The 13,156-nt window shown below is 37.2% G+C and overlaps 1 protein-coding gene across 1 annotated transcript; it reads right to left on the bottom strand.

The window, feature by feature from the left end:
• On the bottom strand, positions 408-12,199 carry LOC109839487 (2-haloacrylate reductase). Its single transcript, XM_020407928.1, has 5 exons — positions 11,940-12,199; positions 11,703-11,841; positions 3,158-3,384; positions 1,796-2,053; positions 408-908 (listed from the first exon to the last, which is right to left on the bottom strand). The coding sequence occupies exons 1-5, from the start codon at positions 12,147-12,149 to the stop codon at positions 585-587; spliced, it is 1,158 nt and encodes a 385-aa protein (XP_020263517.1). The 5' UTR covers positions 12,150-12,199; the 3' UTR covers positions 408-584.

Below are 13,156 nucleotides of genomic sequence, written 5' to 3'. Positions count from 1 at the left end.
TATACTATATTAAAAATGAGTTTAATGATATTAATTATATAATCATTTTATATTTAGCTAATATGATTAGGATATATATTAGCAGTTAATATATAAATGTTCCAAAATTATCTCACTCATCTCAAATTGTTTCATTATGAGAGTTGGGGTAAATTTTGGCTTGGGGGCAATTTTTTTCCATATGAGGGATAATTTTATCCTATGTGGGTAATTATCCTACTAGTGTCCCACAAAACCTTAAGACTACTAATTGCATGCACGAGTAACCTTAAGACTACTAATTGCATCTACACGGGAATGAAAAGGGAGGAAAACAGACGACAGAATCACACGGGTAACTATAAACATACTATAATTAATCGCGTAATCACATCGCATCTCAGGGTAACGTAGATGTAGTTAACCCAGAAAACAACTGAACTTCTCTATAAATGCAGTCCACATTGGAGAATTAATCAGCCAAAAGTCCATGTTAAGATCTTATTACACAAAGACACAGACTTTAAACTACGTATCATAACACAAGCGGGCATGATGACCTCTTATTATTCACTGCATGTCACAAACTACACAGTTTTAAGTTCTCAGACTCTCAGATCGTTGTCAGGGATCAACACGATGGAACCAGAGGTCTTTCTTGCTTCAAGATCAGCATGAACTCTCGCTGCTTCAGACAGGGGGTAAGTGTGGTTGACACGAACACGAAGAACTCCAGATGCAACATTAGCAAAGACCTCACCTGCAGCTTCTAGAAGCTCGTCACGACTTGAAGTGTAATGCATCATAGAAGGGCGAGTCAAGAAGAGGGATTTTGGAGCGAGATCAGCTAAAGAAATAGGATCGGGTTTCCCTGATGATTGCCCGAAGCACACCATGTATCCTCTTAGAGCCAAACAGGATATTGATCCCTGCATTGTATAAATCAAAGTGAAACTGTTAATTTCTTTATGTTGAAGTGTCTAACGAGATAATGCTCTCTTGTCCAGTGGCTTAACTACATTATTGATTTCTTAGAGGTTACTTCTATTTTCAAGCAGTGTCTTGACTTTAATTTGCATCATAGCCAGGAAAAAGACTTGGTACTTTGCCTTCATCTTTCATACAAATTAACCAACAAATAGTAGTAAGCTTGTACTTTCAAAATAGCTATACTAAAAAGTTCAGCATTTAAATTCATAATTCAAAGCGCTCATGTAATTTGGGATATTGGATGTTTGGTTAAAAAATCAATGTTGGACCCTTAATTCTCTCAAAACTAGTATACAATCTAAATTAATAAATTGTAAGGTGGATCAAAACATAACATGGCGAGGTAGCAAAAAGAAAAGGAAAAACAAACTGTAAGGTGGATCAAAACATAACATGATGTGTCTAACAGCAAAAATAATACAGGATAAAACTTTAAACAAATATTTGATTAGCAATCGAATGAATGTGTAAACATCCATACTAGATTTGTTTAACACTTTAATACTGAAAATTACTTGATTCCTTTTAATGGCCTACCAAATAGAATTTGAGCAACTAGCTAGATGAATAGTGACCAAACTATTTCATAAGATTTGATCAAGTTCCACTCCTATCCATAAATACACCAACTATTTGAATAACCTTCACATATAAATATGTCTAATTTATTTGCATATAAGCTTCTGTAAAATTTTTGCTATTCATGGATATGCCAAGATGGACTATGAACATATCTACCACAATTGTATTGTAAAATGCTAATTATGAATAAGGAATTACACAAATGACATTAAAATTATTTCAACGCCAGTTGTTGTATGCTTACCTGGTAGGTATCTTTTCCAACAGAATCATAGACGACATTGACTCCTTTTCCTGAGGTTATCTCGTTAACCCTGGTGACAAAGTCTTCCTTAGAGTAGATAATGACATGTTGACATCCATCTTCCCTTGCTTGAGCTGCTTTCTCTTCAGTTGATACAGTTCCGATGACAGTGGCTCCAAGAGAATTTGCCCACTGGCAAAGCAACGATCCGACACCACCTGCAGCAGCATGAACTAGAATGGTGTGCCCAGGTTCAACCTGCAACCAAAGTAGCTTTAAATCAATACTATGTCGAGAATAACTCAAGGGAAGGACTGTGTGTATGATAATCGAATCAAGGTCTTGATTTGACTGAAGTTCAAGGGGCTGCTTGAATGTTAAAATAAGTTTTGGAAATGGAACCAAATGAATTTCCTTCAAAATCCCAAATTACCTAAAATTTTCCTTTTTTATTTATTTTTTATTTTTTTGGGTTTGGTTGAACAGGAAGTTGGATGTAAAGGTGAATGTGGGTCTCACTACACTTGTGCCCAAAATCTCATAAAAAGGAGATATGGAACGTGCATTTTGCTGATGTGACAGCAATATGGAACGTGGATTTTGCTGATGTGGCGGCCAATGTTACATTAAACGCTGGGCGCTTCTAGGCGTCAGACTTGGCACCCAACGTTTAGTCGCCTAGGCGGGCGCCTAAGCGGTTTCTGAGAGTTTTTTTTATTTTTTATTTTTTTAATTGTGATACTTGAAGATAATATATATATACCCAATCAAAGATGCATAAATACTAAAATATCAACACTGTTAACTAAATTGCTTGGTTTACCAATTATAATAGCTCTTTGTATGTTTATACTTCTCAACTCAAATTATAAGTTCATCTCAACAGTGAAAAACTCATTCTCAACTCAAATTACTGTTAACTTATAAGTTATTGTTAAGTTTAAGTTAACAATAAACTTAAATTACTGTTAACTTATAGGTTAATGGAGTTTGGAGGACGTGTAGGCGACGACACACAAAATCACAATGAAGTCCTATAGGGTGCAATCCACGTAAGCAGACAATGCTTCTTTAAACACTCGTAAAATCTAGGTGGGCAGCCTAAATACCGCCTAGGCGCTAGGCGCTAGTTAGGCGGCCTAGGTACCGCCTAGCCCTAGGCGTACGTCTAAACGGACTAGGTGGAGGTTTTTTAAAACAGTGGTGGCGGCAAACCCCAACCACCATAGCCAACACACTTTCTCAACAAAATGCGGAAGAGGGTTGTGTCAGATGAAATACATAATTGTGACCCAAGTTTTTCATGGAATCTTGAGATTTCCATGGAAATAAACAACCTCTAAAGTTAGGAAGCCTATATACCTTGAAGCAACGGCGTACTAGATAATGAGCGGTCATGCCCTTAAGCATGATTGATGCAGCAGTCTTGTAATCAACTGAAGGTGGAACAAGCACCACAACACTAGCTGGAAGAATTTGTTCCTCTGAGTAGGAACCCATCGGTCTGCCCGCATAAGCGACTACATCTCCTACCTCCCTGCCAGTCAAACCGGGGCCCACAGAGGTCACAACTCCAACTGCTTCCATACCTGGATTGAAGACTTTGATCATTGTGTGAAGGAAAGCGTAGGAAAGCGGAATACATACTAGTGAACCAAGACTTACTTCAATCTAACTTTAAAAAAATGGTAATTGAAAATAGAAGATGCCGATCTTATATTTGGTATACAAATATACACCCATTAAATCATGCATATTTGCAAACCCACTCTCCAAATCTCAGCATTTGCAAAGCTACCTCCCAAATCATTGACTTTGGAAAAACCAAATACGCCCAAAATCAACAAAGCATCAACTTTGATAGGTTAATTTGTAACTGCAACGTAAAAATATCAACAAAATAGTTTTTTTATTTATTATCCATATCTAAAAAGCTGATGATTTGTTGATTAGGGGATTTCTTTTTTCTCTCTAAAGATGATAATTTGGGAGATAGTTTTTGCAATTTTTTTAGATTTTGGGGATAGTTTGCAAATATGCATGCTTCAAGGGATATATATCCAAGAACCCCTTTATATTTTTTTAGTTGTCACGGTTTAGTTCTTAGCAACTAGTCAGATTTCAATAAACAGGAAGGACAGATTACTGTGGGCCCATGCTTATGGGAATGAATGTGTACCAAATATATCCATCAATATGGATGCTTACTCTTAAGAAAATCAAGAAGATCAGGACATCTACTTCTTCCTTTTTCTAAATAAAAAAGAGAAACAATAGTGCCCAAATGATACATATCTGGTAAACATGTATTGAAGGTAACATCTCATGGCACTGGTCCCCATACATCATAGTAGGAAAAATTAATTTGAGTCATAATTTTGACAGAATAATATATTCAAGTATTGAATGATCAAGTAACTTCTTTCAAGAAAAAAAGAGGGACAAAGCAACTTTTTGATACAAAAAGGCACATAAGATTTTGTTGTAGCGTCTTTAAGACTCCTTGAAGTGAAATTTTGTTATTCAGAAGCCTATCTGCAATTATGTAGGAGAGTGAGGTTACATCCAAATTCAAACTATTCATGCAATCAGCCAACCAGTCTCCAGAAGGTATACATACTTCTCGTTACATAGTTTACATTGGCAATGTAAAATACAAGCTAAATGAATGCGCAAAAGACAGTTTTGGAAATTATCTCAAATAATATATGGTAAATGATAAAAAGTTCCTGCTTATAAAAAACATGCCATTTAACTAATTAGAAATGTTACTGGGTAGCTTGACATCTATGAGCATGTAAATATGTAGAAGAGCATGTACAAGTAATTGATAAGTATCTTTCACTATAAGTATTAGGAGTATCTCGACTCTCGTATTCATTCGCTGTGTGGGTTTGGTTAGCAAAAAGAGCATGAGATGGTATTTAGTCTTACATTATACAGTTAAGTATACTTAGACACATTACTCAAATAGTGTCAATCCTTTTGGCTCAATTGAGTCCAAGTAGATTAGTCTAGTCTATCTGTCAATGGGTTTCAACCTCACAAATTGGTGCCAAAGGTCATGGTTCAATGGGACTTTGGATATTTTTCTTTTTACTTGGAGACTTTGTTTGCATGAAGTAGGACTTGACGTGGAGTGCACATGAAGTTACATATGTCGGGTGTGTAAGTTGGTCCCACACTGGTTAGGGCTCCTATAGGTGCACATGTTTTCACATTTATCTCTGGCTTTTCTCTGTTTGTTTGTGAATTGTTAAGTTAAGATGATATATCCTCTAGCCATTACACTGAGGCTTATTAGGAGTGCCTTGCATTCATTTGGTTAAGTATGTTGAGGGGTAAAAAAGCATGAGATAGATTTAGCCTTTCATTGGAAAAAGAGTTAGATGGATATATTGTTAAGTACATATGGACTCATGACTCAGATAGAGTTAATCATTCTAAGTCAAATGGACCCAACTAGTTCATCTCCCTTACTAGGCCTTTGCAACCCAACAGTAAGCATCAAAGGTCACTAATCGAAACATTCTTATCTTAAATAGTTAAATAGCAAATCAAGTGTCAGCGACTCAGCATCACATTATGAAAATGAGTTCCAAACATAAAAGCTATCTTTATCAATCTCTGAAAAAAGAATACATTGAAATGTTTGCTCTGCAGCTAAGAAGCATAAGCTTAATGCATTTCAACTTCAATTTAAAATTATAAAATATATATAGAATATGTGCATGAAATTTTTTTATAAAAAATTTGAAGGGGGAGCTCCAAACATATGATATCCACACAATTAAGGGAGCTACCTACATCATATCCGCACAATTGAAGGAGAAAATGAGGAAGAGTGGAGATGCTCCCTTCTAAAATTTTCTGTTAATGTTCAAACATTTCTCAAGTTGACAAGACAAAAGAGAAATATTACGAGGCCCCACACAGACTACAAAATTAAATTGGAAAAGATAACAAAGGCAATAAAAAAAAGGATCCACAGCAAGCCAACCAAATATTCTCTACTTCATCATGCCATCTATCTCTCCTTAAGTATTGTCTTTCACCGTGATTTAATCTATCATATCATAGGTCTGAGCTTTCTATATAACATTGTCGCCTGGTTGTTGTTTTTCAACTTCGAGAAATGTTTGCACTTGTTTGAGCTTGCAACGAAGCTGTCCATATCCGCACCTTCATCTCCTATACTAACATTATCGCCTGGTTGTTATATTTTTTTTAACTTAGACATGTTCACACTTGTTTGAGCTTGAATGAAGCTGCCTATAATACTATATCTGCACCTTCGTCTCCTACACCAACTTGTGCGGCTTTGCCTGGAATAGTAAGATGGTTACCTATTAGGTAGTCGTAGTGGAAACTCGAACCCGGAGTTAATTTTCTACAAGGGCAAATTTTACGGAAGAAAAAAGTGAAACACATGACAGCTTAAACTAAACGTCAGTCATGGTAGTTAAGTGAAACTAGTTCAGGAGAGTGCTTTGTAAATTACAGTGTTTGGGTGGGGAATTTGCTATACACCCCAAAGTTCATGAGGGGTTTTGTCAAATTTTCCCTTTCTATGATCTAGCCGAATAGATAAAAAATACAAGCAATGAACCAAGCTCTTCGATGGAACAAATCAGATGGGTATGTATGTTATGGGTCCAGCCCAAGATAAGGCCCACATGAGGTTCACATAAATTAAAACTCTATCTAGAAGTTGATTTGGACGATCTATTTGAAATACGAATAGGTTTGGAGAATTCTATATATGAGAAACCAGTATTTTTGGTGCTACAGTATCAGCTATAGTACCATGAGAAAAAAGGAGAGAGAAAAAAGTTCAGATTTCGGATAGCTCGGTTGTCCGATTGTAGTGATTCAAAAGTCATTGTCTTCAAAACGACGACGCCGTCGATTGTACGGTACTAGTTTCTCCGCGGGTGTTAGAAAATTTTGGTGAGACGGGTTTTAGGATTTTGGTGCCGTAAAGGTAACACTGTATTTTTCTCTTGTGATTTAATCCTCAAGTTAAGGTGTAACTTGGAGGAATTGTACTCTTGATTCATAGTAAAATATTTCTCTCTGGATTGCCCCGTGGATGTAGGCACGATTTGCCGAACCACGTTAAATCTTGGTGTTCGTTTGCTTATGGTATTTTCATTGGTGTCGTTATTTGTTTAGTATTTAATCCTGCAGATTAATCTCCTTAAAATTCCTAACAAGTGGTATCAGAGTTCTGGTTCAAGGCGTGCTTTGGGATGAAAAGGATTGAGAGTTATGGCACAATAATGAAATTGGATAGTTCCAATTGGCAAGTATAGAAGTCCAAAATGTAAGATATTATGTATTGTAAAGATTTACATGATACTATTGAGGAAGATAAAGCCAGGTCAGAAAAGATGACTGATAAAGGATGGGAGAAACAACACTGGAAGGCGACCGGTTATATTCGGATGTGGATCGACGTTAGTGTGTTTTATCATGTATCGGGTGAGACTAATACGAAGTCTCTTTGGAAGAAGCTTGAGGATCTCTACGAGCAGAAGACCGCGAGAAACAAGGCGTTTATTATGAGGCGGTTAGTGAACTTAAAATTTAAAGAAGGAAGCAACATAGCAGGACAGTTGAATGAGTTCAAGAATTTAATTAATCAGTTAGCTACCATGAAGATGACTATCGATGATGAGGTACAGGCTTTATTGCTATTGGGTTATTTGCCAGACAGTTGGAAGACACAGGTTGTGATAGTCAACAACGTAGCTTCAGATGGTGTGTTATCGATGAGCATGATTACTAGTAGTTTATTCAATGAGGAGACTCGAAGGAAGTCTACCAGCACAGATAACTCACAGGCACTTGTCGCGGAGAACAAGGGAAGGAGCAGGTACAGGGACCAGTCCAAAGGTCGTGGCGCATCCAAGGGCAGATTTAAGTCTAAAAAGAGAAGTTTCTTTTATTGTGCGAAGCCATATCATATCAAGCATTGAGAAAGAACAAGCTGGGAACAAAGATGAAAAGAAAGATGAGAAGAAAAAAACTGACAATGACACTACAACTACTTTGTCTAAAACCGATGTTATTCTCATTTGCAGTGAAGAAGACTGTATGCATGTTACAAGTCAGAATTCCGAGTGGATAGTGGATACAGGAGCTACATGTCATGCTATTTTCAATCGAGACATTCACACATCGTATAAAGCAGGTGACTTTAGCAATGTGAAGATGGGCAATACCAGCTACTCAAAGATTGTGGGACTTAGTGATATACACTTGCATATAAATACCGGATGCACATTGATCTTAAAAAATGTGTGGCATGTTCTCAATTTGTGGCTCAACTTGATTTCGAGTCTTACTTTGAACCGAATGAGATATGAAATTTAATTTGGTGGAGAAAAATATAAAACCACCAAAGGCTCTTTTGTGGTGGCTAGAGGAAGTATATGTTGCAATTTATATAATACTTAAGTAAAGACTTCATATGATTCTTTGAGTGTGGCTCAAGATGGTGACATTCTCAGTTTGTGGCATAGGAGACTAGGACACATGAGCGAGAAGGGATTGTAGATATTAGCAAATAAGTCTCTCATTTTCTTTGCCAAAGGTTCATCACTCACCTCTTGTGATTATTGTTTGTTTGGCAAACAACATAGAGTTTCTTTTAGTAAGCACTCTAAAAGAAAAGATAATATCCTAGATTTAATTTATTCTGATGTTTGTGATCCTATTGAGGTAGAGTCCTTGAGTGACAATAAGTATTTTGTCACATTTATTGATAATGCATCACGAAAGATGTGTGTCTTCTTATTGAGAACAAAGGACCATGTATTTTCAGTCTTTCAGCAGTTTTATGTCGTGGTGGAGAGGCAGACAGGAAAGAAGTTGAAGCGTTTGCGCACCGACAATGGAGGAGAGTACACTTTCATTAAGTTTAGAGATTACTGCTCCAAGCATGGTATTCGGCATCAGAGGATAGAGTCCGGCACACCGCAGCATAATGGAGTTGTAGAGAGGTATAACAGGACCATTGTGGAGAAAATCAGATGCATGTTGAAGATGACGAAGTTACCTAAGAGCTTCTGGGCTGAAGCTATTCGCACTACATGCTACATAATCTATAGGTCTCATTCAGTTCCTTTGAGTTTTGATATTCCATAGAGAGTTGGGTCCGAAAAAATGTTTCCTATTCTCATCTGAAGGTGTTTGGTTGTAAGATGTTTACACACATTCCGAAGGAGAAGAGATAGAAGCTTGATGATGGAACAGTTAATTGCATCTTCCTTGGTTATGGAGAAGATGAGTTCGGTTACAAATTACGGGATTCAGAAAAGAGGAATTATCAGATGAGCAAATGTGATTTTTTAGGAGGATCAGACTATTACAGATCTCGGGAGAGCAGAGCAATCAAAGTGTTGCTAGTGAGATTCCAGATTTGATACCTGTTTCGTCTTCAGTACAGTTACATCCTACATATATAGAGCAGGTGCATGATGATGATGTTGATGATGACGATCAGATACCAGAGCAGAAAGATGGTGATCAGGAGGCTCCTCAGCAGAGAGACCATCACCAACAGCTCACGAGCAGGAGGCTCCTCAGCAGAGAGACCATCACCAACAGCTAGAGAGCATCGATCATCCACAAGATATCCACTTTCGGAGTATTCTTTGCTGACAGAAGAGGGGGAGTCAGAAAGCTTTCAGGAGGCACATACTCATAAAGACAAAGACAGATGGTTCTAGGCTATGAAGGAAGAGATGAAGTCTCTTGAGAAAAATGATACTTATGAGTTGATGGATTTGCCGAAGGACAAAAAAGCTTTGAAGAACAAGTGGGTGTTTAAGTTAAAGAAGGATGACTACAAAGAGATTTAGAAATACAAAGCCAGATTAGTGGTGAAAGACTTTGGTCAGAAAAATGACATTGATTTTGATAAAAAAATTTCACCAGTTGTGAAGATGACGTTCATTAAAGTTATCTTGGAGTTAACAGCTAGTTTAGACCTCGAGATTTAGCAGCTTGATGTGAAGACTATATTCCTTCATGGTGATTTGGAGGAGATCTACATGGAGCAGCCGGAGGGTTTTGAAGTGAAGAAAAAAAGAACACATGGTTTGCAGGTTAAAGAAGAGCCTCTGTGGTTTGAAGCAGACACCCAAGAAGTGGTATAAGAAATTTGATTCTTTCATGTTGAGTCATGACTACCAGAGGACAGTTGCAGATTCGTGTGTATATTTGCTCTATGTGGACGACATGTTGATTGTTGGTCAGGATAATCAGATAATCGATGGACAGAAGAATGAGTTATTTAAATCTTTTGACATGAAGGATTTGGGCTCGACATAACGAATTTTTGGTATGGATGTTGCTCATGACAGAAAAATCAGGAAGTTATGGTTATCACAGGAGAAATATGTTGACTGGCTACTTGATAGATTTAACATAAAAGATGTCAAATCAGTCAATACTTCTCTTACAGGTCATTTGAAGCTTAGCAAAAAGTTTTGCTCGACTACAGATGAGGAACAGAGTGAGATGGAGAATATTCCTTACTCTTCAGCTATAAAGAGTTTGATGTATGTCATGATTTGCACTCGGCCAGATATAACTCATGCAGTTGACGTTGTGAGCAGATTTCTTTCTAATTTAGGACAAGTTCATTAGGAATGTGTAAAGTGGATCTTAAAATATTTGAAAGGTAGTTTCAGATTGTGTTTGAGTTTTGGAGATCGAATGCAGTATTATATGATTTTACAGATGTGTATATGACAGACGATCTCGATTACAGGAAGTCTACTTCAGGTTGGTTGTTCAATTTTACAAAGGAGCAGTATCTTGTCAGTCCAGGTTGTAAAAATGTGTTGCTTTATCTATAACAGATGCGGAATATATTACAGTTGTAGAAGCCGATAAGGAGATGATTTGGTTGAGAAGATTTCTACAGGAATTAGGCTTGTAACAGGACAATTATCAAATCTTCATTGATAGTCAAAGTGCTCTTGATTTGAGCAAAAAATTCACATTCCACTCCAGAACGAAACACATTGATGTGAGATATCATTGGCTTAGAGAAGCCGTTGAGAAAGAGGACTGAAGCTACAAAAGATTCACACATAAAAATCCAGCAGATTTTTTAACGAATACCGTTTCTAGAGAGAAGACTGAGTTGTGTCGGCGATCGGTAGACATGAACTCCCATTGAGGAGTTACAGATTGGCATACTCCCTCGATGGGCAGGAGGGGAAGATTGTTGTGGGTCCAACCCAAGATAAGGCCCACATAAGGTTCACATAAATTAAAACTCTATCTAGAAGTGGATTTGGATGATCTATTTGAAATATGAATAGATTTGAGAATTCTATATATGAAAAACCTGTATTTTTTGGTGCTACAGTGTGTGCTACAGTATCATGAGAAAAAAGGAGAGAGAGATAGGAAAAAAATTCAGATTCTGGATAGCTCGGTTATCCGATTGCAGTGACTCAAAAGCCGTTGTCTTCAGAACGACGACGCCGTCGAAGATACGATGTTGGTTTCTTCGCAGGTATTGGAGAATTTTGGTGAGACGGGTTTTAGGATTTTGATGCCCTAAAGATAACACTGTATTTCTCTTATGATTTAATCCTCAAGTTCAGGTGTAACTTGGAGGAATTGTACTCTTGATTCATAGTGAAATATTTCTCTCTGGATTGTCCCTTGGACGTAGGCATGATTTGCCGAACCACGTTAAATCTTGGTGTTTACTTGTTTTGTTTATGGTATTTTCATTGGTGTCGTTATTTGTTTAGTGTTTAATTTCACAGATTAATCTCCTTAAAATCCCTAACAATGTATCCATTTCAAAAATAACTATCATAATGAAGAGAAGCTACGTCCATGATCATAACAAACACCATTAAACAGAAAATTTTACCAGGAGTAAAGGGGACCTCAGCTTGATACACTCCTTGCCTGAAATAAACATCGATGAAATTAACACCAATAGCTTTGTTCTTCACTCTAATCTCTCCCTCCTTGGGCTCCCCTATCTCCACATCCTCCCACTTCAAAACCTTGAATTTCATAAAAAAAATCAGCAAATTTGCGATTGACCCAGCTGAGAATATCTTCCCATATATCAATAGAACCTAAAAATTTCTGAAAATTTTACCTCAGGGCCACCAAGCTCGTGGACTCTGATAGCCTTCACCATTTCCGCTGATGCTGCGACCTTGAGAGATCTTGAGTTTGAGAGAGGAGTGAGGATTTGGGGGGCTTTATAGCAAGTGGGTAATTGATTAGATGATGCTAGAAGATGTAGCTTTCGGGTTAGAATTTGACTAGCGCGAAGAAATGGGGTTTGTAAATTGAGGATGCGCATCTCAAAAGAGGACTTCGGGCCTCAGGTCAAGAGTCGGTGGAGTTTTTATGAAGAAAATTTAGAGAAAGCATGTGTTTGGTCCGTGATAATGGTAATGGGCTTAAAAAGGTTGGGCTTAGTTTAAGGATATTTAATCAGGGTTTATTTGTGGTAAACTGGAATTTTAAAGTTTCTTCTTAATTGGTAAAGATTTACCTCGGGAGCAAAATAGTTACAATATAACGGTAATACGAACATAGCAGAATATATTGATACACGAAATAAGACATATGCATCATTATGTCTTAGATAATATTTCAAGAAACAAAAGAAAGTTGTTGATTTTCGAGTCATTTTGCCATGTGGACCATGTATAAAAACTCTCTCAAATATTATTGATGGTGGCCCACGTATTATCGATGATGACCCACCGTGGGCAATCTGGATTGGTTGGAGGAGAGGGGGTCCAATATGACTCGCACGGTCTTGAATTTGATTCAGAGCTGAGTGTTGAAAATAAATCTTATCGATGATCCTTTGTGGATTGGATATGTTCTCATTAAAAATTATGTTACTTTATATAAGCTATATGAACCACATAACAACAATAAGTAAAGTTCATCAAACCTTCCTCAACCAGCCTTTAACCACACAAAAATCTCATACATGCATTTTTCTATTAGAGAGAGGGGAAATGTGCTTGCCACATTGATCCAAGATGCGGATAGGCTTTTGTATTTTTCTGCTCTTGTACTTGAAGTTTAGGGGCTATTTGTTTGGGTCAAAATTTTAGGAAACTAGCTTTTTTGGAAGAAAAAGTATGTTTTGGGCCATTATAGGATTCCAAAACTTGGGTTTGTTTCAATTTTTTTAAAGAAAATCTTTCTAAAAACAGAGAAAACAGTAACTTTTTTGGACAGCCCAAATCCTCCCTTTTAGCTCAGAAATGGGCCACAATTTCTGACTGGTTGTCCAGTTCAGCGTTTCCTCTCTCTCCTCTTTTCTCTTCACGTAACAAAAGTTGGAAT

Source organism: Asparagus officinalis, chromosome 4 (genome assembly GCF_001876935.1).
Source record: "Asparagus officinalis chromosome 4, Aspof.V1, whole genome shotgun sequence".
Taxonomy (NCBI): Eukaryota; Viridiplantae; Streptophyta; class Magnoliopsida; order Asparagales; family Asparagaceae; genus Asparagus; species Asparagus officinalis.
Note: the sequence above shows the minus strand (reverse complement) of the source record. Positions and strands in the feature narration are given on the sequence as shown.